Source organism: Botrytis deweyae, assembly GCF_014898535.1.
Source record: "Botrytis deweyae strain B1 chromosome Unknown BDEW_025, whole genome shotgun sequence".
NCBI classification, from domain to species: Eukaryota; Fungi; Ascomycota; class Leotiomycetes; order Helotiales; family Sclerotiniaceae; genus Botrytis; species Botrytis deweyae.
The window spans coordinates 508,884-536,321 of NW_024066232.1; the positions used below are offsets into that span (position 1 = coordinate 508,884).

At 43.5% G+C, this 27,438-nt stretch overlaps 6 protein-coding genes across 6 annotated transcripts; 3 read left to right on the forward strand and 3 right to left on the reverse strand.

Annotated features, from left to right (window-relative positions):
• Window positions 1-136: 136 nt before the first annotated feature.
• On the forward strand, window positions 137-757 carry EAE98_009084 (uncharacterized protein; the record flags this gene model as incomplete). The annotated part of the gene is made up of 1 exon (XM_038956705.1): window positions 137-757. One exon carries the CDS (start codon window positions 137-139, stop codon window positions 755-757), a length of 621 nt encoding a protein of 206 aa, XP_038807075.1.
• A 421-nt stretch (window positions 758-1,178) lies between these two features.
• EAE98_009085 (uncharacterized protein) lies at window positions 1,179-2,637 on the reverse strand (the record flags this gene model as incomplete). The annotated part of the gene is made up of 2 exons (XM_038956706.1): window positions 1,179-1,868; window positions 1,921-2,637. The coding sequence occupies 2 exons, from the start codon at window positions 2,635-2,637 to the stop codon at window positions 1,179-1,181; spliced, it is 1,407 nt and encodes a 468-aa protein (XP_038807076.1).
• Window positions 2,638-6,798: 4,161 nt separating this feature from the next.
• Window positions 6,799-9,720, forward strand: EAE98_009086 (uncharacterized protein; the record flags this gene model as incomplete). Its single annotated transcript, XM_038956707.1, has 3 exons — window positions 6,799-6,821; window positions 7,062-7,197; window positions 7,681-9,720. The coding sequence occupies 3 exons, from the start codon at window positions 6,799-6,801 to the stop codon at window positions 9,718-9,720; spliced, it is 2,199 nt and encodes a 732-aa protein (XP_038807077.1).
• Window positions 9,721-10,943: 1,223 nt separating this feature from the next.
• On the reverse strand, window positions 10,944-15,809 carry EAE98_009087 (uncharacterized protein). The gene is made up of 7 exons (XM_038956708.1): window positions 14,822-15,809; window positions 14,744-14,769; window positions 14,468-14,572; window positions 14,091-14,420; window positions 13,628-13,980; window positions 12,903-13,573; window positions 10,944-12,850 (listed from the first exon to the last, which is right to left on the reverse strand). Exons 1-7 carry the CDS (start codon window positions 15,275-15,277, stop codon window positions 11,720-11,722), a joined length of 3,072 nt encoding a protein of 1,023 aa, XP_038807078.1. The 5' UTR covers window positions 15,278-15,809; the 3' UTR covers window positions 10,944-11,719.
• A 5,874-nt stretch (window positions 15,810-21,683) lies between these two features.
• On the forward strand, window positions 21,684-23,902 carry EAE98_009088 (uncharacterized protein). The gene is made up of 3 exons (XM_038956709.1): window positions 21,684-22,769; window positions 22,882-23,506; window positions 23,562-23,902. Exons 1-3 carry the CDS (start codon window positions 21,953-21,955, stop codon window positions 23,746-23,748), a joined length of 1,629 nt encoding a protein of 542 aa, XP_038807079.1. The 5' UTR covers window positions 21,684-21,952; the 3' UTR covers window positions 23,749-23,902.
• On the reverse strand, window positions 23,903-27,186 carry EAE98_009089 (uncharacterized protein). Its single transcript, XM_038956710.1, has 4 exons — window positions 26,528-27,186; window positions 26,402-26,469; window positions 24,199-26,309; window positions 23,903-24,146 (listed from the first exon to the last, which is right to left on the reverse strand). The coding sequence occupies exons 1-4, from the start codon at window positions 26,553-26,555 to the stop codon at window positions 23,999-24,001; spliced, it is 2,355 nt and encodes a 784-aa protein (XP_038807080.1). The 5' UTR covers window positions 26,556-27,186; the 3' UTR covers window positions 23,903-23,998.
• Window positions 27,187-27,438: the final 252 nt, after the last annotated feature.

Consider the following 27,438-nt stretch of genomic DNA (forward strand, 5'->3'; position numbering starts at 1 on the left):
CACAAAAGGAAAAATACAATCTCGAATTGGTGCTTATACAAATTTCAACCAAATCTCAAGCTCCCTCACATCGAATACCTCGACCTCATAATCCATCACCCCAATCCTCGAACTTTACTCCAAACTCCACTCCAAAATGCCTCTCATAAACGAAATCCACGAATCCCTCCCATATATCGACATCGAACCTACCCCCTCGGAACGCGCCGCCGCCGAATCCCTCATAACCAGCTCGCTCGAGCCCAACTCCCCATCCACACCACACCCCTCTCTGCCGGCTCTTCTCCCCTCCAATCTCTCCCCCGCCCTCACCGCAGAACACGCTCGCATATCCTCTGCAACCCCTCCAGCCCCTCTAAAAGCCATCGACCTAACCCGCTACGAAACACTCTCCCCCGCAGATTCGACGCTCCCAGCTCAGACGCTCCTCTCCCAAGCCTACACCTCTCAAACCTATTTAAATACGCGTCTTACCAATCTCTCTCTCCTTGATCAATTTGGGAAAAATGCTTGGTTGATTGGAAACGCGCAGTTGGAGGATATATTAAAGGGGTTGGAGAGGGAGGTCGCCGCAAAGAAAGATGAGATTGATCTTGTGGTAATTGGGAGGAAGAATGCACAGGAGGCGGCGGAGGCGGAGATTAGGGGTCTAGAGGAAGGGTGGAAGAAGGGCATCGGGAGGGTGTTGGAGACAGAGGTGGCAGCTGAAGGTATTAGGAGGGAGATTTTGGACAGGAGAAGAGCAGGTGCTAGTTAATTCTGAATTGGGGGCATGTAAGATATGGGATAGAGAGGAGGGAAATGGGATGAAATTACTCGCCGGGCTCTGGTTGAGACTACATGATATCTGAACAGCGAAGGGTCGAATGTGGACAAGATTCAGTACCACTGTTGAGATGTTTATATCTACGGTTTTGGTATCCTTGAGGTTACATCACAAGATTATGATTTGAGACATCAGAATAAAAGATGCATGGTGTAAAACTAATTAGCATTCAAAAGCAGTTCGCTAACAGCATCAATAATACAATTGCAAAGTGATTGAAAATCTGACTCTTGTCTGCATCTCAGGTATTGCCCACTAATAATCCCTAGTCCATTTGATCATCTCATGAACGAACGTAACCTGTATCTGAACGCCATCAAGTAAAACGAATCCATTCCAAACCAACAATCCTTTAGTTCTGGTGAAGGGGATCAATGCTCTCCACGCCCTCATATTTTGTTCTTCTCATAATACTTTCAACCGGTCCCAATAACCTCTGGAACCCGTTTTTGCCAAGGGTAGCTACCTTTACTTCGGTTTTGCTAACGACACTAGCAGCTCGGGGAGCATCATTTAGTAACGCCAATTCTCCGAAATAGTCTCCCTTGTGGTATAATTTTACTGGGTTATCTACACCACGCTTGTATGCTTCGGCCTCTCCACTCTCAAGAAGATAGAATGCCTCTCCGGCATCTCCTTCATTTATGATCGAAGTACCAGGTGGGTATTTCTGTGTCTCCAAAGCATCAGCAATTTTCGACCTTTCATAACGGGTCAAAGTTGAGAGAAGTGGCACTTCTTCGAGGAAACTTTCATAGAGACGACGGCGCTGGAATGTTGAATCCATGAGAATTCGGCGGAAAGTTATACGATCTAAAGCCCAGAGAGTGCAGGAAGCCTCTGCAGATATAACTGTGGCTGCTCTGGGGGCGTTATACATGAGGGCGAGTTCACCAAAGGATCCACCAGGCTCAATGGTGGCTACCTTGGTCCCGAGACCATCGGGACCTGGTTGCAGTGAGCCAGTGGAGTTGACATGTACGTCAAAGGAGCCTTTCTCGACTACGTAGAAGAAATCTCCCTGATCACCTTGCGAGATGACCTAGATTAGATTAGTGGGGTTCAAAAGGCTCAACAATTGAAGCTACACATACCTTGATACCAACGGCAGGAATTGGCTTCTCTACGAGAGCACCTAGTACTTGAGCGCTTTGTTCGTCATCAAGATGGCTAAAGAGAAAGTTTCCAGAAATTGACTTCTTCAAGCGTGCTACTTGATCCGGTGTTTTTTGATGAAAGGGTGGAGACCAGTTATCGTTGGATGAAGCTGTTGGGTTGAGAGATTCGGCTGAAACAGAAGTGCGCCTTCCCATGCCGTAATGCTCGGGAAATCCTTCGCTCGCAGGTTTGAAAGAAGATGGTGGAAAGTCTCCGGTACTTGCATCTCCTCCGAATGAAGCTCCGAAAGAAGGTCCAAACGAAGCTCCAAACGAAGGGACTCCCTTTGAGAATCCAAAATTTGGTGTTGTTGGTGATGTTATCGTATCATTTTCATCCTCCTCTATGACTTTTGAAATATTGCCGGGAACCGCTTGTTCATGTCCTAAACCATTTCCATCACCACCAAAAGGATTGGCGTGAGTTCCAAGCCGACCAGGAAATGTGTTTCCAGCCATTCTCGGCCGATTTGCTGTCCCTGGTGATACGGAACGATATGATCTATTGCGAGCTGACAGAAACCCAGTGCGCTCAGTTTCTAGGCGTTGACTAAAATAGTTGGCACAGAATTGTAAAATATCGGTAGGCTGGTTTCTAATAATTTCTTGACTGAGAGACTCGATTTCGGTCAAGTACACCGACGGTAGTGACATTCGAACTCGTTATGCGAGGTAAACAGCTCAATGCTTTGTTTACAGACTAGTGAAGATTCATAGAATTGCGACAATGTAATCGAGTGAATCGAGAAGAGGATTCCACGGCAGATAAGGCGGAATTGAGAAGGAGACGACGGATGGAGTTGGTGTAATCTATATGATGGTAAAACAATTTAGTGAGAGCTCATGAGAAGTGCATGCAGCGAGTCAATGTGAAGGGAGCGTAAAGAGAACATGCCACTGACAGCTAGAAAGTTGATGGAAATGATTGATGTATCCAGAGCAACTTCCTTTCTATTGTGTACATACAAGCTTCAGTACTTTGTGCTAGAATTAATGAATCCACGGGGAAAGTGGAGTAAAGGTAAACACCTACCAGGACCTTATTGAATAGGTTGAGCTTTGAGTCCGACCTCTCTATATTGGAACGAGACTCTAACGAGGTAGGAGATGAGATGGTGTTGGTGTGATAGAAGGTTGCGAGCGTTGAGATGATAATTGAAATGAAGGGAATTAAAAGGAGTTATTGGGGAAGAGTTATCTAGAGAGACTGGAAGGAAGGTACCGGTATCTTGATCGACAAGGCGAGGGGAGGGGGGAAATGGCGAAGCTCTTGCCTACCGTAACAACCCTTCTCGCTTGGATGTGGGGGAGGGAAGCGGTAGTGAGATGGAATAAAATTGATTGGTTTTTGAAGCTTCGATGAAAAGTTCGAGAAGAAACCTAGAAGGAATTGAAACGATCCGAAGGAATAATGCTTGCGGTTTGGGTGCGGCAAGGTAATCTTCTTTTATGTACGCAGGAGATATGGGAGCTCGGAGGTATATATGTAAGTATGTACTAGGTAGGGAGGTATGTATGTACTAGGTATGTGTGCGAAGATGGATCCGATGGATGATCAAGTCAAGTCAATAATAACAATAATGATAATAACGATGATACTAGGTCGGTCGATGTGTAGGGGAGGTATTCCCTTGAGAAAGTTGAACAATGGTATATATGATAACAAGGTCAATATTGAACTCTCTCGATGTCTCTCCCTCGACCTAGGTAGATGATACTTTGACAAAGCAAAGGGTCCAGGAACAGATAATAGACAATGTATTGGATGAATAAAATGTGTTGGAAAGCGTTCCCATCTTTTTTATCGATATTTGGTCAAATACTTCTTATATACGTGGAGAGAGGAAAGATTGGCGTCCAAGCTGTGAGAACATTCATTTCAATAGCTTTAAATATCAGACATTTGGATTTGCAATGAACAAAGGCTGTATGATTGGTATTGCTCGATTGATGGTCTTAGTCGTGGTATCTCCCTCTCCTTCTTCTTCTCCTTATTCAATTTGCTGTCAGTGATTGAGATTAGTTCTTGGTTCGATATGGAATCACCCTAGATAGCCATTCATATTCATCATCCAAATTTGATTGAAACAAAGAACCATGACTTTTTCACTGAGAGCTCAATCTCCGATTGTTTGCGACCGACCTTCTATTGAAATATTTTACTAGGTATTTATTGATGTGATTCTTTGTATTGGGTGTATTGGGTGTATTGGGTAGCTTTGGCTTCTTCTCTCGTACGACTCATACAACTCATACAACTCATCTCAGATAATCATGAATGACATGCGGAGGGTTAATGAATGTCTTTTAAATCCCTCGTATCCATCAACACTACCTAGGCGAGCTGGGTACATACATATCTACAGATGATCTGATAGACTTTCCACAACTATCGGACACTTTGATACTTGGATCCTTTGATACTTTGTGCGTACAAGCACCAAGCACCGATTAAGGGGTTGAGAAAACGTCATAGTCACAGCAAGAAAAGCTATCCAAATGCTTACAAGAGAGTCGATGCCTAGTACCTTCGTATACCTAGGTAGGTGTTAGCTTCGACTGTACGGAGGAGAGGATTCATTGATTGATTTTCTTGGAGGGGGGAAGAGGGGGGTTTTGATGGAGAAAGATGTAAAATCAATAAAGTAATAAAGTAATAAAGTAAAATAAAATATAACATTTGCTACAACCTACTGAGTTACCTACTACCTATGTTAAATGCATACCGAGTACCGAGTACCTCCTTCATACATGAGCAAATCTTGGATTCTCATATCGTGACTCGAGTGTACTACATAAAGGGGCAGTCGGCTCCAATTGAAGCTCATGATACTCCTCACACAATCATTGATAAGTGAAATAAAGTTTCCATCTAGTGGTAGTACTGGTGTACCTATGATAGTACTACATAATAAAAGTAGCTAGTAGCTCGCTCCAATGAGTGACTGATTCCTTTGGATTCCCCGCAATAACAAGGCAGAAGCAATTAATAAATAATAAATAAGAGTCCTCTTCTCTCCCTTCCCTTCCCTTCCCTTCCCTTCCCTTCCGGTCGGTGATTAAAAGCGGCATCACCGGTCGTTCTATCAAGAATCCGATTGTCCAAAGTCTTCGTACTTACTAATAAGTGCTTATTAGTTTCGGATTGCCCCCTTCATCAGAATCGTCAGGATCATCACGAATGAAAGCTTCAGCCAAGTTCACCATGCTACTAGGGAACTCTAACTTTCAAGTTTTTGCCCCCTTCATGACACACACGGCCTAGTAGGTACCGGGAGGGACTAGGTACTGTGAAAGGGTTTCTCCCATGAAGCCCTACACTACTGCTCTTTACGTATAAGTGATAGCGTTCAAAGTGAAGGGCTATCTATCTATCTATCCATCCATCATGGAAAGTGGTCTCATCGAGCTGTCGAGCTGTCAAGCTGTCAACTGTCAAGCAGTCAAACACTCAAGCAGTCAACTGTCAAGCAGTCAAACATTCAAGCAGTCAAGCATTCAAGTAGCATAGAAGAACTTTCAGGTTTTTGACTGATAGATGCAGTACCAGCTACTATGTATTGTAATCAAAAGAAAAACTTCAAATAGAAAATGGATAGGTGCATACTCTTCTATCTCGAGTCTGTACATACAATGTCATACATGCATGATACCCGGACTATTTGACATTAACCACTTTAAATTACCAGCCAGGTATTTCATGAGCCACTTTTAAGGAATTGGACGTCTCCAGGGCTCTCTGATGAGGCAATCAAGCATATTCTTGCATATGCACTGCACACAGCCAGCCATCAATAAGGATAGGTAGCATTGGCATTGATAACAAAAGAGCTTAGTTGTGCTTGTTCGATCGTTCTATCGTTCGGTCACATCCATCAGAAAGAAGAAGAATAAATAGCAACACTTCTTCTCATTCACGCTCATGCTCATGCTCATGCTCATACTCATCCATCCCTAGGTGCTCACTCATAATCCCTCCTCTCTTATCTCTCCGCCAGCCTCCTCATTAGCAATTGATTGGATAGCAAAGAAGAAGAATCCCATGAAGACCATACCATATCTACCGTACCGTACCGTATTGTCCCTACTACCTCCTGCTATCTTTCTCACCACATTTTATTCCATTGTATAAAGAGAATCTCCGAGTGGGAAATTCCTTCCTTCTCGATTCACTCCATCCAGTACCATACAGTACCGTACCGTAATAACCTTGGAAGACTCGCATATCGCATATTTAAAATTAGATTAAAACTTGGGTTATCAGTGATATCTTCTTCCCTTATCGAAAGAAACAAATCAATTAATACTCCAACAGAGTCAAATTCTCAAAGTCAAAGTCAAAGTTAAAGTCAGAGTCAGAGTCAGCGTCAGAGTCAGCGTCAGAGTCAGATCCAGAGTCAGATCCAAATCCAAATCCAAAGTCAGATCCAGATCCAAATCCAAATCCAGCCAAAAGTCTTCATCACCTACCAATACCTACCAACTTTGTACAAAGAGCTCATCTATCGTCCGTATCTGTAACCGCACTGAACCGTTTTTTGCGCCAATCCCAGATAATTTCCGACCACCAACTTCTACCCTACCACCTACCACCTACCACCTACCACCTACTACCTACTATCTGCTACCTACCCTACTACGCATAACACAATCAAATCTCAAAAAGGTCGAATCTTAATTATTCCACCTTCAGCTTTTCTCCTCGACATCCAACAAAACTTCGTCTTTGATTCATCATTTTCATTTATTTATTACCCACGATAGCTTCACCTACATTATCTCTTCTTGTTTGCTGAATACCCTATACCCATCAAAATGGGAAGCTTTGTTTTCAAGTGGTAAGTTTTTTGCTTTTTCTTCTTCTATATTTATATCTTTCTGGAAATCATCGTTTCAATTGTCCAATGACAAATTCGAGGTTCTGAGGAGACTCCTCTCTTCTGCATTTCCGATCCCCCATCACCTGCAACACATACCAGTATGCGCAAGAGGTTCTCTTCACAGTGGCACAAATCTTCATCAAGCCATACGTGATCAATTTGATTCTTTCAATCGCTAACCAAATTGGTTCTCATTAGGGAGCATCCTGCGGAAGAGGTCTATGTTACTGGAACATTCGACAACTGGTCCAAGAGCGAAAAATTAGTAAAGAACGGCGATGTCTTTTCGAAGGATGTCCAACTGGCAAACGCTGGAGAAAAGATTTATTACAAGGTGAGCCTATTATGACGGATGATTTGGATGCGATATTGGAATTTGCTTTTATCGGCGACAACGATCGTGGCAACAATGGCCACAATGATTGCGACATGGTCGAAATTGAAATCGAGGTCGCTCGTCAAATGCGCCTAGTGATTCAAATTCCCACTCTCGAAGCATGCGTCAAAGTGAGACTTGCAGCTTTAAAAAAATTCCTCCACTTATGACGCATAAAGTTGATTTTGCCAGGCTTCGAAGTTGGCAAAATTCACTCCCAAAAATAATCAGGCCTGTTGCTTGCATGATTAATTGTACACGCAGGCTAGGTCCCGCCTATTCCCCAACCCCGCTTGTTTGTTTGCTTCAGCTATGTTCAGCTACCGGCCTTCTTTTAAAAATATAGCCTGACCCATCTTCTTCTTTTTTTCTTCCTGCCGTTTTTCTCGAACTTGGTCGATTTTTCACAATTTTTCACAAAGCTAATCGAATACCACACAGTTCGTCGTCGACGGTAACTGGGTGACAGATCACACCGCTCCTCAAGAAAACGACGCATCGGGAAATTTAAACAACGTCCTCACAACAGATAGAATTGTCAAACATACACCTGCGACCGCTGGAATTATGTCTGGCGTTGCCCCAACCTCCACTACGTCAGAATTGGCAAAGGATGTTCCTCTTGAGAAAGAGAAATCCCCACTCGCCCAAAATGGCTCTTCAGATTTGCCTGGAGCATTTCCCGAAACTCCAGCGGCTGTAGAAACTGGTGATTTCTCTGTGAATCCTCTGCCCGCTGCAGATGGTGCTGTCAATCCTATCAAACTCGCACCAGGAGAGAATGTTCCACATCCAAGCTCTTTCACCACCAACGATATCACTTCTGGCGTGCATGATGATCCCGAGCTTGTCGCTGCAGACAAAGCCAAATCCGAAGCCGAGTCTACGTTTGGTGTCTCACCGCTCCCCGCTTTTGCTGGTGGAGTAAACCCTATAAAACTTGCGCCTGGAGAAGAGATCCCTAAATCAAGCGACTTCACTACCAACACCATCCACTCAGCTGTTCGCACCGACAAGGAATCATATGAAAACAGCGACGCATTGGGCCATGCTCCCATCCTTCCTCCAGTTGTCACTCCTCAGGCGGAACGCGAGCTTAATGGTACTGGAATCCTCGGTTTGTCTTCTTCAACCAAGAACTTGATTCCTGAATCAAGCTTGCCAACTGGAGTCGATGAAGCGGGAACATTCGATGCGACAAACCCAACCATCCAATCTGCCGGTCCTCAAACCACAACATCAATCCTTGCCGCCAAGGTTCCACTCGAATCGACAAAGGTGCCAGAAGTTGTCAAGGAGAGCCAAAAGGAGGCAGGATTTGCTCCAGAGGCCAGCGCAATTCCATCCGAAGTTTCTGAGAAGAGCGCCGTTGAGAAGGAACTTAAGAGGGAAGTTGGTGTTGCTCCAACAACTTCCGAAGGAATTGCTGGACAAGGAACAACCAAGACTGAAAAGACTGTTACTGCAGGTGAGGCTGCCGCTGCTGTTGGAGCAGCTGCCATCGCTGTAGGAGGTGCCGCATATGCTGCTGCTTCCGCTATCCCAAGTAAGCTTCCAGAGAGCGTTACAAGCATTCCAAGCAAACTTCCAGAGACCGTTGCAAGCATTCCAAGCAACCTTCCAGAGAGCTTGACCAGCAAGTTGCCAGAATCTGTTCAGCAGTCCATCAAATCGGTCAACGCCACCGGCACTGTTGACCAAACAACTGCCAAGGACACTCCAGAAATTGTCAGAGAATCAATTGTTGAGTCTGGTCAAAGCCCAGAAGCTGCTGCTAACGAGGCAGCTGTTCTCGACAAGAAAGCTGTTGAGGCAGAATTATTGTCCGGAGTCAAGCCCGAGACATCCACTGCCAAGGACACCCCTGCGGTTGTCAAGGAGTCAATTGCTGAATCAGGTCAAAGCCCAGAGGCTGCCGCCAACGAAGAAGCTGTCCTTGACAAGAAGGCCTTCGAGAAGGAATTGTTGTCCGAGATTAAGCCTGAAAACTCAACCGGTGAACCTGCACCAAAGATTGACTCGACAAGTGCTGTTGAGCCTTCTGAACCTGCTGCTTCTACTGCCCCAGTTGTCACCAGTGGAGTCACTTCCACAGAGGTTCCAAGCACCTCTGCTGCTACTGTCCCAGCTGTCACCACAGGGGTTGAATCCACCAACGTTCCCACCATCTCTGAACCAGCAGCAACAGAAACAAAGCCAATCGATTCCAGGGATGTTTCACCTCACACCAGTCCCGCCACCGGAGAAGACGCAGCACCTGTTGTTACCAGTGGACTGGGTTCTACAACAGTTCCCGAAACTTCAGGTTCTGCTCCAGGTACTCCTCCAAAGGAGAGTGCTACCTTGACCCCCGCAAAGTCCTCTGCCGAATCCGCCACTCCATCAAGCACCAACGCCGCAGACAACTCTGCCGCGGCTGACAAAAAGAAGAAGCGTACTAGCTTTTTTGGCAAGTTGAAGGCAAAATTCCACAAGGAATAAGTGGGTGAAAGTAGTGGCTGGATGAGATGGTTGTGGTAAGACAGACACAGCGATTATACTCTGGAAGGCACACCTTTTTCCTGAACTGTAAGATATTACCAGATCCTTGTTTGCCTTGTCCCAGGAGTACGTAATGTGGAGGAAGGGGTTTAACGTGGGATAAGCGTAAATGAGAAGGAGAGAGTGTGGATTGTGCTTTTTGATACCGGCTGAGTACCCTTGCCCGCCCTTGTTGCATTGAATTTTCTAGTTCCCGTTTTACAAAGTTACAAATGGTTCTCTTGACTTCGCCGACATTCTGGTGTTAGTTGGTATTTAGTCTAGTTAGTGATTGATTGATGATGATGGGTTTGGTCAATTCATGAAAGATAAATTGTGAGTGGAGGAAAGCAAGCAAGCGTACCACTTTGGAAAATTGTAAATAAAGGCTTTCCTCTCGTCTCTAATGAATAAAAATGCAGTTTCAATAATTTGATTTTGGGTGTTTGAATTTTGGGTGTGTGTATATGTGTGTGTGCAACTTCGACTACTTGAAACGATACACGTCTGCTGCTGCAGTGGTCTGAAATGACTTGTGGTGGGATAAAATTTGGGGGTATATTCCTTGGGTTCGGAAAGTGACAAAGCCTTATTAAAAGTCAAATGAATTGGTAGTTCTCATCTGAAATGTATCTTGTACAAAAAGGGTTTCGCTTCCGAATCCTGAGGGCTATCTCGGGGCCATGAGGAGGACTTTGTGTACGGAGCATTGTTGAAAGACCCTTCTAGCATGGCATGGCATGGCATATGAGGACAGCAGTATGCGTCGGGCTCTCTCTCTTTGTCGGGATCGGGGTCTATGGTGGGTATGCGTGTGTTTATGTATGTAGGTATGTACATGTATGTACAATGTGCAGTGCTTGGGATAGATGAATGGGTGAATAGGAGGAGGATTCAAGATAGGCGGTGCTACTTACTACGGTGGATAGGTTCTGTGGATTTTGTAATCTTACGAGATGGGGATTCGGGAGCCGATGGATGGATCATGGATTGATTGTGTGTAGGGAGTTTTTGGGATACAAGATAAGTAATTTCTCGAGGAGAGTTGGTAGTGGCATGCATCATTGCAGATACTGTATGTCTTGCTTGCTTGCTTTATTTTACTTGTTTATCTTGGTGCAAAGCTCATGGTCACTCGCTTGTTGAGTTTCTGTAGATACTATGGATATGTATGTGGATGTGGATGTGGATGTGTATGATATAAACAATTAATATCTATATCTATATGCTCGAAAAAAGCGAGGTGCAACGCAATACAATACAATACAACACAAATGCAATGCAATGCAATGCAATAGTGTACAAAGGCGCAAATTTTCCTTCCTCCCTTGCCCGCCCCTCCTTGTTTCCTTGCTCCGACTCGCTCTCTTGCGTCCTCCGGGGTATCATGAATATGTTATGCATTAAATGTGCATGTGTATATGTGGTGCGATCCGTCCCATCCATCAGCCAAACCTCCCTAAGCCCCTTGATTATAACACTATCATTTTGGATATGCTATGTCACCATATGCATTTTACTCATTAACATCAATCATATGCAGAGGGAGAAATGAAAACTCGGGAAATGGAAAGGAAGCATGAGAGAAATGTAGAAATGGAAATAATAGTATAGGAAGGAAATAAAAGATACAGGTGGGTAGGTGGTAATACAGGTGAGGAAATGTACTCGTACAGCTTGACAAAATGTAAAGAAATGGAAATTCCCGCCAGATGAAGAAGATGAAAAACGTGTATAGAAGGAAACCAGACATTAGGAAATTTGAAAAGAAATCCGTCATCATTACTCGAGGCATGACATGTGCCAGTCCGCTTCCTTCCTCAGATAGGAAGTGAAGAGATACCAAGAAACTTATCGCACAAGGTCGATTCAAAAGAATTGATCTAAGAAAGAAATGGAAAAGTAAAGGAAATGATCAAATGAAAATAAATGAACATGGGAAAGACGAGAAGAAAAAAACTTAGAACCACTTTCCTCTTCCGCTCTCATTGAGACGCTTCAAAACACAAATCGAATCAACGAGATTCATACAGTGGCCTCCAACACTATCGATCTCTAGTCTTGCGCGCACTGCATCGATGACAAAAGAGATTTCTCCCCGCATGGTCGCCTTGCCAGTCAGGAGATCTTTAACATCTAGCTTCACCATAGAACTGAGATACACGAGAGCTTTAAGTCGTACATCCCCCGAAGCTTCGGGAGAAGTGTCGAAGTCTAGTGCTGTAAAAGCACCGCTGATTCCGCTGATTCGGTGTCCAAATGCCCAGCAGATCAACGCGGCGATATTCAAAGACCAACAGTGAGAGAGGTCCGGAGAATGTTGCATTGTGTTATTATTGGAAGATGGAACGTATGGCGCTGAAAACTCGGAGAGTAAGATGTGACAAGCATAATGTGTGGCGGTGGCTGCTGCTAGAGACGATGACCAAGTTTTCAGGCGTGACTGTGCTTCGCGGAAATGGGTTTGATTCGTGATTTTTTGAGAAAACACCCAGGTGTTCCCGCTCACAGCCAAAAGGTCGCGCAGTGGCGTATGGTACAACGCGATATAGGTATATGCCATGGCAGATGCTGAAGATAATGTTACAAGTTCGAGTATTGTAGGATAGATATTGTGTATTTGATAATCGTTTGGATAGTGATGGTCAGGATCGACACGGTTGGGAAGTTGAGATGTCAAGAAACACACATTGAGTGACTGAGCAAAATGTGAAGGCTCAGCACAGTTTTCTTGGGTGTACTGATGTTGTACGACATTAAGTGGTTGCCCTGCATTGCTTCCTGTCTTGTTGGTAGCCCAGTCAGCTGCATTAGTTGAATCCCATAGAACTTCCGAGCAGGGTGTGTATAGTATGTTGAGATCGAAATATGGTCTGGCTCGCTTTTGCTGGTGATACATGGCTTGTTGGATATCGAAAATAAAGCAGAGACATAGCAGGCGTTGTCGTGATTCGGTGTCGACCCAGAGCAACCAATTGCTTTGGATGTCTTGAGATCTAGTTCGTGTACTGAAGTGATTAGATAGAACATTAGAGGTGCTTATAGTAGTAGGAGTAGTGTTGGTATCGGAAATTGGTGAAGGGTTCGAGAGCTGCTAGACGTTAATGAATATATCTAAGATGGCCTTGGTAGCATCGACTCACTCTATTGTATGACTCTTCGAACTGGCGAGATAGGCGAACCGTAGTCTTTGTACCACGGAAACGAGTAAATATCTCTGTAAGTAATATTGCTTGCATTATTTGTATTGGCCATTCAAAGGCCACAGGAATTATGTTAGTACAGTAAGCGTTGAATTCCACGCCGTGATTTCGTGCTTCGGGATTTGTATGGTACTGGGTGCCGATGGCAGCCATTGCGAAGGTGAGTGCTAAATTTTGATTCTGTATGTATGTTCCTCGGTGAATTATTGGGAACAGCTTATCGAAATTGTTCCAATATAAAGAAAGATAGGTGTCGAGGTTAGAAGTTGCGGACTGGGAAGGAGATGAAATGACCGTTTCGATGTTCGTCAGTGTATCTAATTGCTGGGATCCCACCAGCTCCTTCGATCTTCTATCAAGGACTGCCAATCGGGGGTCGGATACTCGCGAAGGGGACGCTGGAAGAAAAGTCTGAGCCAAGTGTTTATTATATGTTGAGGTGTGAGGATTACCCACTGATTCCATATAATACCCCCCCAGATTATAAGCAGGCACATCAAGCAATTGACGAGATGGCGGTGACACTCTAGGGGGCGTGTAAGGTGCATCATAAGATTCCATCATTGTTTCGTAAGGTGGACTTCTAAGGTCTTGAGCTGTATTAGCCATGCCTATATTATAATATCATCAGTTCATGATTTGAAGATTGTGGTGAAATTCCATACCATGGGTCCACTGCGCGTTGGGAACCGGAACAGGCCATTCAGATGCCGTGACTAAGGATCCAGATCGACCTCTGTGCGCTATCCTCCCCGTGCGTGAGCTCTCTGAATATGTGCTATCGGAAGCCGATGAACACCAGGGTGAGTTGTCGTGCGTGTAAGATAAACTTGGCATATAAGGTTCTTCTGGAATGCGTAGAAGTGGTAGAGCATGAGGGGGGCCATAGGAATGAAATGAGGAGACTTCCTCAGTATATAACCCTTGGAAGCTGGAGTTCGTTGCCCGATAAGGGTCTTGCTCAGAAAAGTCTGGCATAGGTCGTACATTAAAGCTTGGGGTCATCTCAGCGTAGGTCCTATCTAAAGTCAGTCAAGCAGTCCCTGTAACTTGTCTGGATAAATGAATGAACGGCATAAATCAAGATATCTAAGCGGAAAATGTTATAAGAGTTGTGGTCAATCTTACCTAGATGGGACCGAACCAGGTGATGCCGTAGTGTACACATCTACATCAGTCACTTGAGCTTGACTGACAGACCCTCTATGAGAGCTTCCCGATGAAAAGTCAACAGGTTGGAAATTCCCCGTCATTGTATTGAAAGTCGGTGCTAGGGCAGAATGATCCGTTCCCGCTGAAGTTCTAGGTGTCATTGGATTTTCTGGAGACATCTGACCTAGGCCCATGGAGATTCCATGAGGAGTAGGTTCTAACTTTACAGGAGCACTCTCCGATGCGCTTGAGGAGGCCCTGCTTCTTGGGTCACTAGATTTGTATGCCTTCTCGCCTTGTGTCTCGCTTTATTTCATTAGCCATGTTCTCAAGCGGGAGAGGAGGAAACACACTGTCGATTGAGATGACGTGCAAGTAGGTCCGGACGATGAAATGTTCTCTCGCAGTCTTCAAAAGTACATGGATAGGCGGGTTTACCATGGCTGAGTTTGTGTCTTCTGTAATCGAAAATATCGAAAATTAGTCCATATTCTTCTTTCCTAAGCGTCCATTCCAACCCAAATTACCACTCATGACTACATGAATAGCTGTAACTACAGTATCTACATCTTGGCATGCGCAAAGAGTTTCTTCATGGCACAGTCAAATTGAGAAGTTCAAATCCTTACCTGAGATGCTCCGCCCTGGTGAATGTCTGTGTTTTTATTAGCTTATGGCTTGAAAGTAAACTGAATTTAAGAACGAACCTTTCTACAGTCGTCGCATGTATGAACTGGTATACCCTTCTTTGCTCTGCTAATACGTCCAGTCACAGGTGTGTATTTGATAGGCACTATATCTGCCATTGGTTCCATTCCCCCTCTCGAAGATGTTTGTGAGGGACTGCCCGATATGCTTCTTTGGTTTGATCCGCCACCTTGATAGGTCGAAAAGTCCATGGCTTCTCCGGCACCGCTGCTACGCCGCCGTGATGAATTGGGCCGCGATATTGTAGGTTGAGTAGACGACTTTGAAACTCGATTTGATCTTCGATGGTTCATAGATAGTTTCCCTTTAGTATCATCAAGCTGAGGAGAGGGACTTTGAGATGAAGGATCAATGGATGGTCGAGAAGCTTGTTGTTGAGCGGCCTCCTTCCTTCTATAGGCTTGAGATTCAAGAGGCTCCACATCTACGTCCATGATATCTTTAAGGCTCGACATGATGATTATTCTCGAATTGGAAACGAACAGAGATGTATCCCTACAGCCCTGCACAGCCTTTTTGGAAAGAATAGATAATGTCAGGGGCGGGAGCTTCAGCGCAGGAGCCAATACCGGCACTTGAAGTCTTTAGTGAGCAGAGTCTAGGATGGTGACGATGCTTCAGGGTGTAAGATAATTTTTGAAATGTATATGTCATGTACTTCCAATGTCCCTAGACAAATGCGCAGTAAATGCACAAAGATAGAACTTATCGCGGGGCATTGCTGGCTTCGCGATTATGTTTACAAAGAAGAATGGTTGGAGGCAGAGAGAAAAAAGACAAGACGAGGAGGAAAGTCGTGGAAGGCTGCCCGTTGCCCATCAACCCCATGCATACTGCAGACCTTGTCTGAGGGCGCTTATAGAAATCATACCCCATGGCTTCGGATCCCGCATCAAATTCAAAGTGTCAGCTTTCGCTCGTGGCACCCCTGATGTTTGCGCTTATGGACCATGCACGAGTTCTATGCAAAGTAAGTAGTTCGATGTTATTTATGAACAATATGATGCAAAATGTAACATTCTACTCATCACAAAAGAATGACTATTGCTGAAACGAGTTAGGTTGTCCGGCTGTAGATGCAGGTCAAAGTAAGTGTATGTAGTGCTGCTAGATGGGATGATACAGTAGAGTAGACAAGAATAAACAAAAATGACCGAATTAATATGTTGGTCTGTAAGTCTGCAGCAAACTTGCAGATGGAAAGCATCTATCATTCGCTGGAAAGGTCTGCGCCTGGGTACTCATCTAGGACTAAAGAGCAAAGACACCATAAGCACGGCTACACAACCAATGGACTGGGGGCTTTTCATCCGAACCCCCTGCCTCCCCCTGTTATATCCTTGGCATGCCATGTTCTTACTCCCAGCAGATGCGGCCCGTCGTTTAACTCGAGTTGATGGAAGAGGATAACGGTGATTTCAGCCCACTCTAAAATTGGAAAGCAAAAAGATTGCGCCCCTCCTTGAATATCTCATATTGATATTGCATCTACCATATCTTCCTGATACAGTTGTGAATCGGGAGATTGGTTTTCAAACAGGACCAAAAAATTCGCAATATTCCCAAATTGTAATGTAGATTTTCTGGCTGGCTGACTGATAGACAGGACGTCGGTCCTCAGGCTAATGATGCTGAGGAAGTTTTCCCTCAGCGCTCAACACCCAGAATGAGAACAGATACAATATGAATAATACTGTAATATACACGAACAACTTTATGAGGCTAGATCTGATCTCTAGAAGGCGACAGTCAGTACCTGGTACATGTTAATAATCGACCACGTTTTTTCTTTCGTCTTGTTCCTGTTCTTTTTCTTTTACCGAACCATACCACCGTGCTGTGTCTTGGATTCTTTTGGTCTTTCCTCGCTACCTGCTTGCATACATGTGACAAAAGTGTGTATTTTCTTCAAACTTTATTAATTTCATGGGTTTGGTTCGTCTTGACTCTTCTGTTCAACCCAACAATCCAGGAGACAAGGGCGTGGGAATCCAAAAGTGGACACCGCACCGTATCTAGTTACTCGTGGTACTTGGTAAGGATTGATATGGGCGTATCTGCACCTGATTCCCAAAAAGGATTTCATATTCGGACTCTCGAAATGCCACCACTAATAGAAAGACGTTACACGTGTTGCGAGTGTGTAATATTCTTCTCAATCAGTCAGCCATACTGATTTTCGAACATGCATAATACCTACCTATGGACCCGGATACGTCTTCAGAATTCAGACACCTACCAAATCTTCGTATCATCAACGTAAGCTTCTCTTATCCTTTAGGGGAGGGAGGGGGGGAGGCGTAACATACGGAGGTACCATAGACTGACTAATCGCAACCTCTTTCCGGTTTCATTTGAGATGGATATTTAATGAAGTTCGAAATTGATTAAGTGATCTTCGACATGGGCAGGAATCGGGAATGGGGGTTCTTGAGATTCATTGCTCTTCATTGGCTCATGTTACGATGGCGTAGACAGCGGAAACCCGGAACGTCAAAGTATGTTGTAGTATCCATAGTATCCATAGCATGAGAGCATTGAGAGGTTGGTTTCCCAAGAGAATGATAGGTGACTGATCAATTAGATGATGGGAATGGAGTCAAGAAGGATTTGTGTGGGTTCATCGTGTGGTCTGTTACAGGACTGAGAGGACTTATCGGGAGGGATTGTGCTACGACCTCAGCATGCTCAGAACTGACAGTAGCTTCAGAGCCTAGCTTACACTGTACAGATACCCACTCTCCACTTTGGTAGCGTTTGTCATACCATTATCCACCGTGATGACCTTGGACAGGCCCCCGAAATACTTGACCCAACCACCAAGAAAAGGCTATTTACTAGAATTCTCCAAGGGTGTGACACAATGAAACCCTACTGCCATGTGTCTGCGATGAAAATCGTCTACCTAGAGCAGAAAGTCGATTGCTCCAAATAGGTTCTATACGAGTTGACAACTCTAGACCTATCGATTCTTGGAAAAGGGTCATGTTTGAAACACTTAAGGTTAATCGTCATCAACCAAAAGTTGAGACTTTGGAGGGATTTCCCATCTCCATGGTTTGCGGGAGATCCTCGAAACAGTATGAAGATGAGATGAACTCTCAGGGGAAGACCGGCTAATATTACCAATCTTACCATCATTATCCATCTCCCCAGTGTGTACGGATCTACCTATGTAACTCACGAGTGGTCACAATTCTGTATGCACATTGAGATCGTTAGAAACAAACATACCACAGTCGGCGATCTAGTTCGGTAATTTCTCTCAAGTTTTTGATCCAAGAAAACCTCTTAATAAAGTCAACTTCAATTTAGAATATTGTAGAACGGTGTTTGCGATCTACACTGAGTGATCTGGTGTCCCCTTCCATGAAACCCCCCTTCAAGTATACCTGAGGCGAGCATCCTTTAGTTTCTAGCCGACGCGACAGAACCTTAGACGCCGTGTATGTTCCAGAAGAATGCATCTTGTCCGTATCCCTGCTGGATGATGTACTTCCCCGTGACGGTAAAAGAGTCTTGCAACCCCCAGCGCAGGTACAAAAGTCCCCCATCCAATCGTGACAAACGGATGCTTCTTACAGCGCGATACTACATGTGTTTAGTCGTTCCTGAAGATCTAATATGGAATGACACTCTACACAGTCGAGATATGCCTCTAGTGAGTGTAAGACTGTTCAGTCCGTACATTGAATACCGGAAGATATCATGCGGTACCTGAATTTGGACACCTGCAGAGGTATGCAATGGAGGGAGTGACGTGACTCCACACCACCTTTTGGAGCTGCGCCTCACTGTAAGTCGTGATATGATAACACACTCTGTTATAGCCTCGTCTCAAAATAGGTTTCGAGTATGTTTGAAAGGGGAAAGTGATAGTACCGGTAGGAGAAAGGATAATGTAAGAAAAATAACCTTCTTGGTGTGCTGAGTAAGACCAGTAGTGTAATGATACGGTAAAGTAATGCAATCGAAGCAGAATTGCAGATATTCTCCCAACTACTGCATGGTGCCTGAATAACATTCACAAATTTTCCGATTCATCACGTAAGATGAAGTAACTCAATCAACAAAAATAGAAACATGATAGACGGTAGATCTGCAGGCAGGAGTTTATGTTGTCCTTGTGCGTTGTCATTCCAGGTCGAATACCACTCGCTGCGGACATATGCATGAGATCGATCTATCCGTGATCGTGATCATGGCAATGTTGGTATGGGGATAAGTATAAGAGCGTGATAGTTAAACTTACCATTATCTCGAGAATAGCAAGGTTCTCATCCTTCCACACCAAGCTATTTCAAACATGAAACTGGTGTGACTATGTTGTCTCCAAGAGCTCACAACTTGTAAAATGTGCATGCAAAGTTACCATTTGTTGCATCAGGCTCAAATTTCAAGACGCCCCCAATTCTAGAGATTCGAGAGCGACTCAGAACAATACGAGATGAGAACATCCTAATGATGCATGTTTCTTGACTTATGAAACCACGAATATCTATATTGGGCAATCGATCACTTAGTTGCCATTGAATGCTGCTCGCCGAGGGCAATGAACGGGACATAACGTATCATCCTGCTATTGCTAATTTTCCAGAAGTCTAGTCTGAAGTACAGAGATTTGAGTCCAGATTCAATGTTTTTCAAGGCAATGAAGATCCAATTCAAGGAAGGTGTCATGCGATCAAAATTATCTGTTGGTTATTCACAGTGAAGTAGTCTTAACGCAACATATATCGCCTTGTATCTTAGATATTAGCAAATGTCTGTCGACTAGCACAGTGAGTAGGTTGAGTCCGGACAAGTAAGTGAATATACGCTCCATAAGCGATATGTGTTTAGACTAATACTAGGTATGTAGGTGTGTAGCAGTAGACGTGAGTGGAAAAGGCTTTCAATGAAGAGGAGATCATACATGTGAAATTACTTTATACAAATTTAATAACGTGGTTTATCATCGAGTGGGCCATATCATCAAGTAAGCCACTTTTCCCTCAATTCATACCTTCAATTTCTATATGCGATTTATCAATCAATTATTATGAAATCAACTAATCAAGAAGCCCAAATCTTTCTTACTATCAAAACTATTCATAAAGATAAAAAACTCAGTATTCGAAAAGCTTCTAAACTTTATAATATCCCTTGTACAACTTTTCAATACAGAATGGACAGTTTATCACCTCGTATAGAAATTCGGGCGAATCGTTATAATATTATAGAATTAAAAGAGAAAATAATTGTTCAATATATTCTTGATATAGATTCGAGAGGTTTTCTATCTAAATTAAGAAATGTAGAAGATATAGCAAATCATATTCTCGAATCGAGGGGTGCAAAGTGTATTGGGAAGCTCTGGGCACATCGATTCGTAAAGTGTCGAATCGAATTAAAAACACGTTTTAGTTGTATTTATAACTTTCAAAGGGCTCTCTACAAAGATTCTAAGCTTATTGAAGAGTGATTTCGATTGGTTATAAATATGTAAGCGAAATATAGCATTTTGGATAGCGATTTCTACAATTTCGATAAAACAGGCTTTATGATGGGTATAATATACTCTGGAATGGTTGTAACTAATACTAAACGAAATAGCAGAAACAAGACAATACAATCAGACAATAGAGAATAGACTACAGCAATCATATATGGCAATAGGGAGGATGAAACTATACCCCCATTTCTAGTAGTTCAAGGATAGGTTCATCTTTCCAATTGGTATACTGAAACCGATTTTCCTATAGATTGGACTATTAAACCTATATCTAATGGATGGACAAATAATGAGACAGATTTAGAATAGTTGAAACACTTCAACAAGTATACTAAAAACTAAAGAAAAGACAGATATCGAATGTTAATACTAAACAGGCATGAAAGCCATAAATCAAAAGCTTTTCAAGCATATTGTAAAGAGAACGATATTATATACTTAAATCTATCATCACATTTAAGTTATTTAACTCAACCACTTAATATAAACTATTTTAACAATCTGAAACATTTATATAATAATTAAATTGATAGATTTATCAAGGTATATATCAATTATATTTCGAAGGTTGAATTCTTTATAGCTTTTAAAGCTATATATAAAAAATCAATCATCTTTCAGAATATGAAATCAGGGTTTCGAGGAATAGGTTTAATTCTATTTAATCCTAAAACTATACTTTCGAAATTAGATATTCGAATTCGTATACCTACTCCTTCCTTTTTTGATCTAAATCAATGAATCTCTCAAACCCCTCACAATCTAACTAAAGCTCTTTCTCAATCAATATTAGTTAAATCTCAAATAACTCATTATCAATCAAGTTCCCCTATATCTATATTCGAGACTATACTAGTTCTAATTAAAGGTATAAAGAGATTAGTTTATAAAAATATACTTTTAAATATAAAGATTTGTACACTTTAGGCAGTAAATAAGGCATTAAGTAAGTATCGATACGCAAAAAAAACTCAATTATATCAAAGGGGAGTATTTACTAAACAAAAGATTCTTGATATATTATTTCAATAAAAGATTGATATTCAAATTCAATACGATGAATATCAAAAAGAAAGGAATTCTAATAAGGAAGCATCTTCTAATCGATACTGTAATAAGTATAGAAAGACTGGATATAATACAAGAACTTGTCAAAATGATGTAATAGATCTTAGATTATTAGAATCTTAATAGTTTTAATCAATTGATTTAATGATTATTGAATAATATAGATTTGAAGATATGAATTGAGGGAAAAGTGGCCCACTCGATGATATGGCCCACTCGATGATAAACCACGTTATATTGATAATGAAATGACGATATCATAATTCTAATCTACTGTACATCACCATCTAATCATCATCTACTACTCTGTCCTGTACCATAGAAGGAAGGGTTTACCATGCTGTTTTTTGCCAGAAAAATCAAAAGAAAATACTAGCTACCGGCTTTAGATTATAAGCCGTTGTAAGCCTAAATCCTCGATTTCAGTTAACCAATGATATTACTAGTTCATTAGATATTATTCAACACCCTTCGGTCCCTTCCACCCTTCATAATCCATTGACACCATTTTACCCCACCATCCACCAAAACAGGAAGCTCGAAAGTTTATATCCTCAAAGGATACCTCATGTTCACAATCAAACCACGAATCTCAACAAAGTCAATATCGACAGTTCTACAACGTTCAAGACTTACTCGTTTTGTTGAAGAAAGAAATTTCCTGAAAGTATCCCGTTTTCCAAACTTTTACCCCTCACCAATCCGAATCTCAACCTATCTCACCCCCGCTATCCAGTTACACCAAGCTCGAAAAGTAAAAATGGCTCCTCAACTCGATGGCTACTTCAAGCAAGTAGATGATCTATCGGATCACTTTATCGAAAGACTTCGCAAAGCAGTTGCTATTCCATCTGTGTCCTCCGAGGAAGAACGCAGACCCGATGTTGTGCGTATGGGAGAGTTCTTAGCTGATGAGCTCGCTGCGCTCGGTGCCCATGTCGAAAAACGACCATTAGGCAAACAACCAGGAATGGAGCATCTAGATCTTCCTCCTGTAGTTATTGCACGATATGGAAATGATAAGAAGAAACGCACAATCCTCGTATACGGACATTATGATGTACAACCCGCTGGGAAAGAAGACGGATGGGCCACAGAACCATTCGAGCTTACTGTCGATGATAAAGGAAGAATGTATGGCAGAGGAAGCACGGATGACAAGGGCCCGGTCCTTGGTTGGCTCAACGCAATTGAAGCCCATCAGAAGGCCGGTGTCGACTTCCCCGTCAACCTGTTGATGTGCTTTGAAGGAATGGAAGAATATGGCTCAGAAGGCTTGGATGACTTTATTAAGGAAGAGGCCGATAAGTTTTTCGCAGATACAGATGCTGTTTGTATCTCTGATAACTACTGGCTTGGTACTGAAAAGCCATGTCTTACTTATGGTAAGCACTTCAGCAGTCTTCTTCTTTGTCTCGAGGATCACTTTCCTCCCTTCCAACACTCTCGAAAGTATCCCTTTCTCGACATAATAACAAACTGATTTGCTTCAAACAGGTCTTCGCGGTTGCAGTTATTACTCCATTGAAATTTCAGGCCCCGGACAAGATCTCCACAGTGGAGTGTTTGGAGGCACAGCTCAAGAGCCAATGACTGATTTGGTCAGGGTACTTGGCAACCTGGTAGATACAAATGGCAAGATTCAGATACCAGGCTTGGCCGAACTTGTCGCTCCACTCACAGATGAGGAGAAATCGCTTTATGGTGATATTGCATTCACTATGGACAATCTCCATGAATCATTAGGTAGTCAGACTACCATCTACAACGACAAGGAGAACACCCTTATGGCCCGCTGGAGATATCCATCTTTGTCAGTTCACGGTATTGAAGGTGCATTTTCTCAACCAGGTGCCAAGACAGTTATCCCCGCCAAAGTCATCGGAAAGTTCTCAATTCGAACTGTTCCAAACATGGAACCCGAGGACGTAGATCGCCTCGTCTTCAAGTATGTTGATGAGCAATTCAAGAAGCTTGGAAGCAAGAATACTATGCGATGCTACTTGCAGCATGCTGGTAAATGGTGGGTCGCTAGTCCAAAGCACTGGAACTTTTCGAGCGCTGCAAAGGCTGTTGAGAGAGTCTGGGGTGTCAAGCCTGATTTGACTCGTGAGGGAGGAAGGTCAGTTACTTTCTCCACTTGAATCACTCGTGATTAATGCTGATATTCTACTTAGTATTCCCGTCACCTTAACTTTCGAGCAGGCCACTGGTAAGAATGTCCTCCTTTTACCTATGGGTAGTTCTACAGATGCAGCTCATTCGATCAATGAGAAATTGGACAAGAGAAATTACATTGAAGGCATCAAGTTGTTGGGTGCATACTTGCATTATGTGGCCGAGGAACCAATGGTTGAGCAATAAGAAGCGATACCCGAGCGAGCGCCTTTACAAAGGTTATTTTTGTCAATGCGAGGTTTGGCAGTCAATGATATATCTTTTGCGTTTTATGCATCTTCATCTTATCATATTACTGGCATGAGCTGAATGAATTTATTTTACTTGATGCACACTAACTATGCTATCTCTATTGTCATTATCATGCTCATCGTCATTTCTTTTCGACAACCACAAGTCTTAACCCCTGTGTGCCATCCCATGCTCCCTTTTTCGCTTAATCAACTCGTTTGAAGAAATAAACATATGCGAATTTTTTCATCTCTTCGGCATCATTGGCCTTGACCACCTTCTCATCGTTGTAGAGCACCCACGATGTCGTTTTATCTTCAGGGATCTCTTTGCGGATAAATGCGACGTAGTGACTATATATATCATCAGTTATGTCCTCGCACATCAACAATCGAGACAACGTACCCTGCATGTATGCTAGATCCTTTATGGCAAATGATAGATTGTAGCTGGAATGTAGCGGGCAATGCGGTGCTTCCCGGAGGATCCTCTTTAGTGACATCGCTGTTGACAGCGGCTACCTCATCTTCGAACTCGCCCTGGTCGTCTGGATGACTGAAAAGCCATTCTACAGCTCGTTCCATGTCGCCATTAGTTTCTTTTAATGCCTTTCGCGCTTGTGGAGGTCCAAAACCCATTGCGCCTAACATTTCTATTTTCTCTGGGTCGGCTGTAGCAGATGTAGCTTTGCCAGAGCTCAAATCTAGTGGAACGTCGATGTCTGCATCTTCCATGTGTGCGAAGAGCCATTCCATTGCGGCGTTTGCGTCACTGTTTCCAGTGGCGTGCAAGGCTTTCTCACAACGGACCACTGGAAATCCCATGGCCTCGAGCTGTTGTAAAGCTGCTGCATCTGCGGTGAACGAAGGTTGATCTGGCTCATCGTCATCGGGGAGAAGTGTTTCGGAAGGTTGCAAACCTGGTGACTGATAATCATCGAGAAGGAACTTTTCGTCTCCGATAACGACAGGAACGTCGACCTTGGTAGGTACCCAATTGATGAGAACAAATCTTCTAGCATTCACAGCTAGAACTTCTGGGAATGTTTTAAAGAGTGATCTTTTGGAAAATCCATCTTTACTGCCACAGGCCGAGCAAGTAAGTTCTACGATCTCCTCAGACGTGAAATTATCTAAACACTCCTTCAACGTTACAGCTTCGTATTCATCCTTCTTTTCGTCGTCCGTAGTAGCCGTTGCCTGTACTTTTCTTACTGGCACAGGAATGGATATATTATCTTGCTCATCTGTACGATATCGCACCTTTTTGCAGCCTAGACACTGCAGGCGCTGCTCCATGACGAAGCGAAAGGCTCGTATGGGGTCCTCGGATGGAGCTACGTGCTGAGAACGTGTAATTAATTTGAAGACGTGGAGGAGAAACTCGAAAGAATCTTGTTGACGCATGGTTGAAAATTCGGCATGACCTCTTCCTACCAAGTATTTCAGCATTGAAGGTGGCAATCCTTTCTGATCTGCAACGCCGCTCGATTCTGATTGATTGGTAGCAGGATCTGGGAACGAGTATCTGCCCGAAAGCAGACCATCTGCTAACTTGCGCAACTGCGTCTCCAGGTCCTGAGCAGGGTCTTCAACAATAGGTAGATCTGTATCTGGTAACAAATAGCGTTTTTGAAATTGGGGCAGGTCAAATAGACACTGGAGCGCGCTTGCCAAGTAGCAGCTGTTGCCTAAATTCTTCAAACCAGTAAATCCTTTGCCGAACAGTTTCTTCAATTCATGGCCTTGTTCGTCAGTCATAGAGAACTCCCACCGCATATTTTCGTCGACTTGCATCTCCATCAAACTCTTTTCGGTCTTCTCGCGCTCGGCGAGCATAATTCCCCAATGGGCGAGGTGCTTCCCAAGATTTTCATCAATCCGTTCCTCGTCACATGCATAACAGTACACGTCAGCCGTGCCATCTGAAGTGATTGATCCCAATTTGACCGCAACTGCGTGTCCAGTTTGCTGTTTGTGTTCCAGTCCATGGGAATGTCCCTTGAGTCCACCGAATTGCGCTCGCCCGCATCCCAGATTACCGCAATGTAAGCAGAGCCACAAGTTCTCTTTGAGATCGCAAAGAGAGCAGTGGCCTAGATCTTGAGACTGTATTTGGCGTGCGCTTTCTTGTTGTAAGGTGAGAATGTGTTCACACGATGTAAATTCTTGCTCCCAAGCCTTCACTTCTTCCTTTCTTGAGAATGTATTTGCTTTCATTACACCATCCACAACCGCAGGTAATTTACCGGAGGATTTGTCGACATCGTCAACCGCACATTCATGGCAACGAACTTTTGTATGGTACTCGAATCGATCGGCTTCGGTTTCTGCGGCAATGGCTAATCTGGACATCTTTGGAGGGGGCTCATCTCGAACAATATGGCGTTTTGTTCTTCGGATATTGAGAACCAAAGGATGATTTTTGATGGTATGATGGAGTTTGGAATGGTTCCTATCGCCAGTACAGCCGCCATTGAAGCAAAACAGACAAACATCCAAACCAGTAGAGTCATCCTAGATTAGAATTAAGGTCAGTCGTGCTTTGCCCTCGGAAAAGTTTTCAAGATAAAGATAGGCAATTGCCACAAACAAATTATGAAGCTTACTATGGAATCAAAACATTGTGTACAATCTTCGCGATAGACCGCTTGGCTTGGTCCTGGGGGACGCAGCTCTGAGGAGGCATCAGTTTTGACACTAGGTTGGTGGTCAAGAGGTTGTAAGGAACTTACCAGCTGCGTCAATATGCTTACAAGACATTTTTTGTCTAGGGTATCTTGTAATGTTGCCCGCAATTTTAGATTGCTGTGTTATGTAAGTAGTAAGGAATTGATTACCTTGAGAGGTAGGTGTCGATGTTGCTAGAATGTTAAGCAGATTAAGTAGCGGCAGTGTCTAGTAGTAGATGATACTAGGTACGTGGTACTAGGTATTAGACCGGTAGGGAGTCTCGAGGCAGGCTGAGGCTGGTCAGATTTAACCAAATGGGAAAGCGGGAATGTGGTGTTGGATGGTGGGGTGGGGTGGGATATTTCGTGGTTTGGTGGGGTAATAGGCAAGTGAGTGCATACGATAGATCACATGGAAGAGAAGCTTCAGGTATGCTCGTACGGTCAACGCGTAAAGATTGTTCTGGCGAGTCTGGGTAGGTCTGCTCGTCTGGTAGGCGAGGACTACACGGATGGCTGTAGATCAAAGCAAACTGAGGGGTAAAGAGCATCGCGGTATCACGGGAGTGGCCCTTCAGTCGACCATTGGTCCAACAAGTCTAATCCACTACTAGGTACTAGGCTCGCTAGGTAGTCTCTCGATCTCGATGTGCAGAGCGTGTAAAGTAGACGGTCCATACATATCTCTTGCATCTCGCCACCACTTACTTTATTTTACATGGGAGGAGGAGAGAAAGAGAATTTGTCATTCACTTCATTTGACCAGCGTCCGGTTTTCGCACAGAGGCTGGTGACAGTTCATTGGTCGGTCCATTGATTTGAATCGATCTTATCTCCGTCGGCATCCATCGGTCTTTTTCCATCGTTGCGAACAATGGTTGGTGTGCTAATCATCATCATCACCCATTGATTGGTGCATGTCCACCTTATATCCGTCTTTATGACATAAAACCGCTTGAGATAAGCAGCATTAA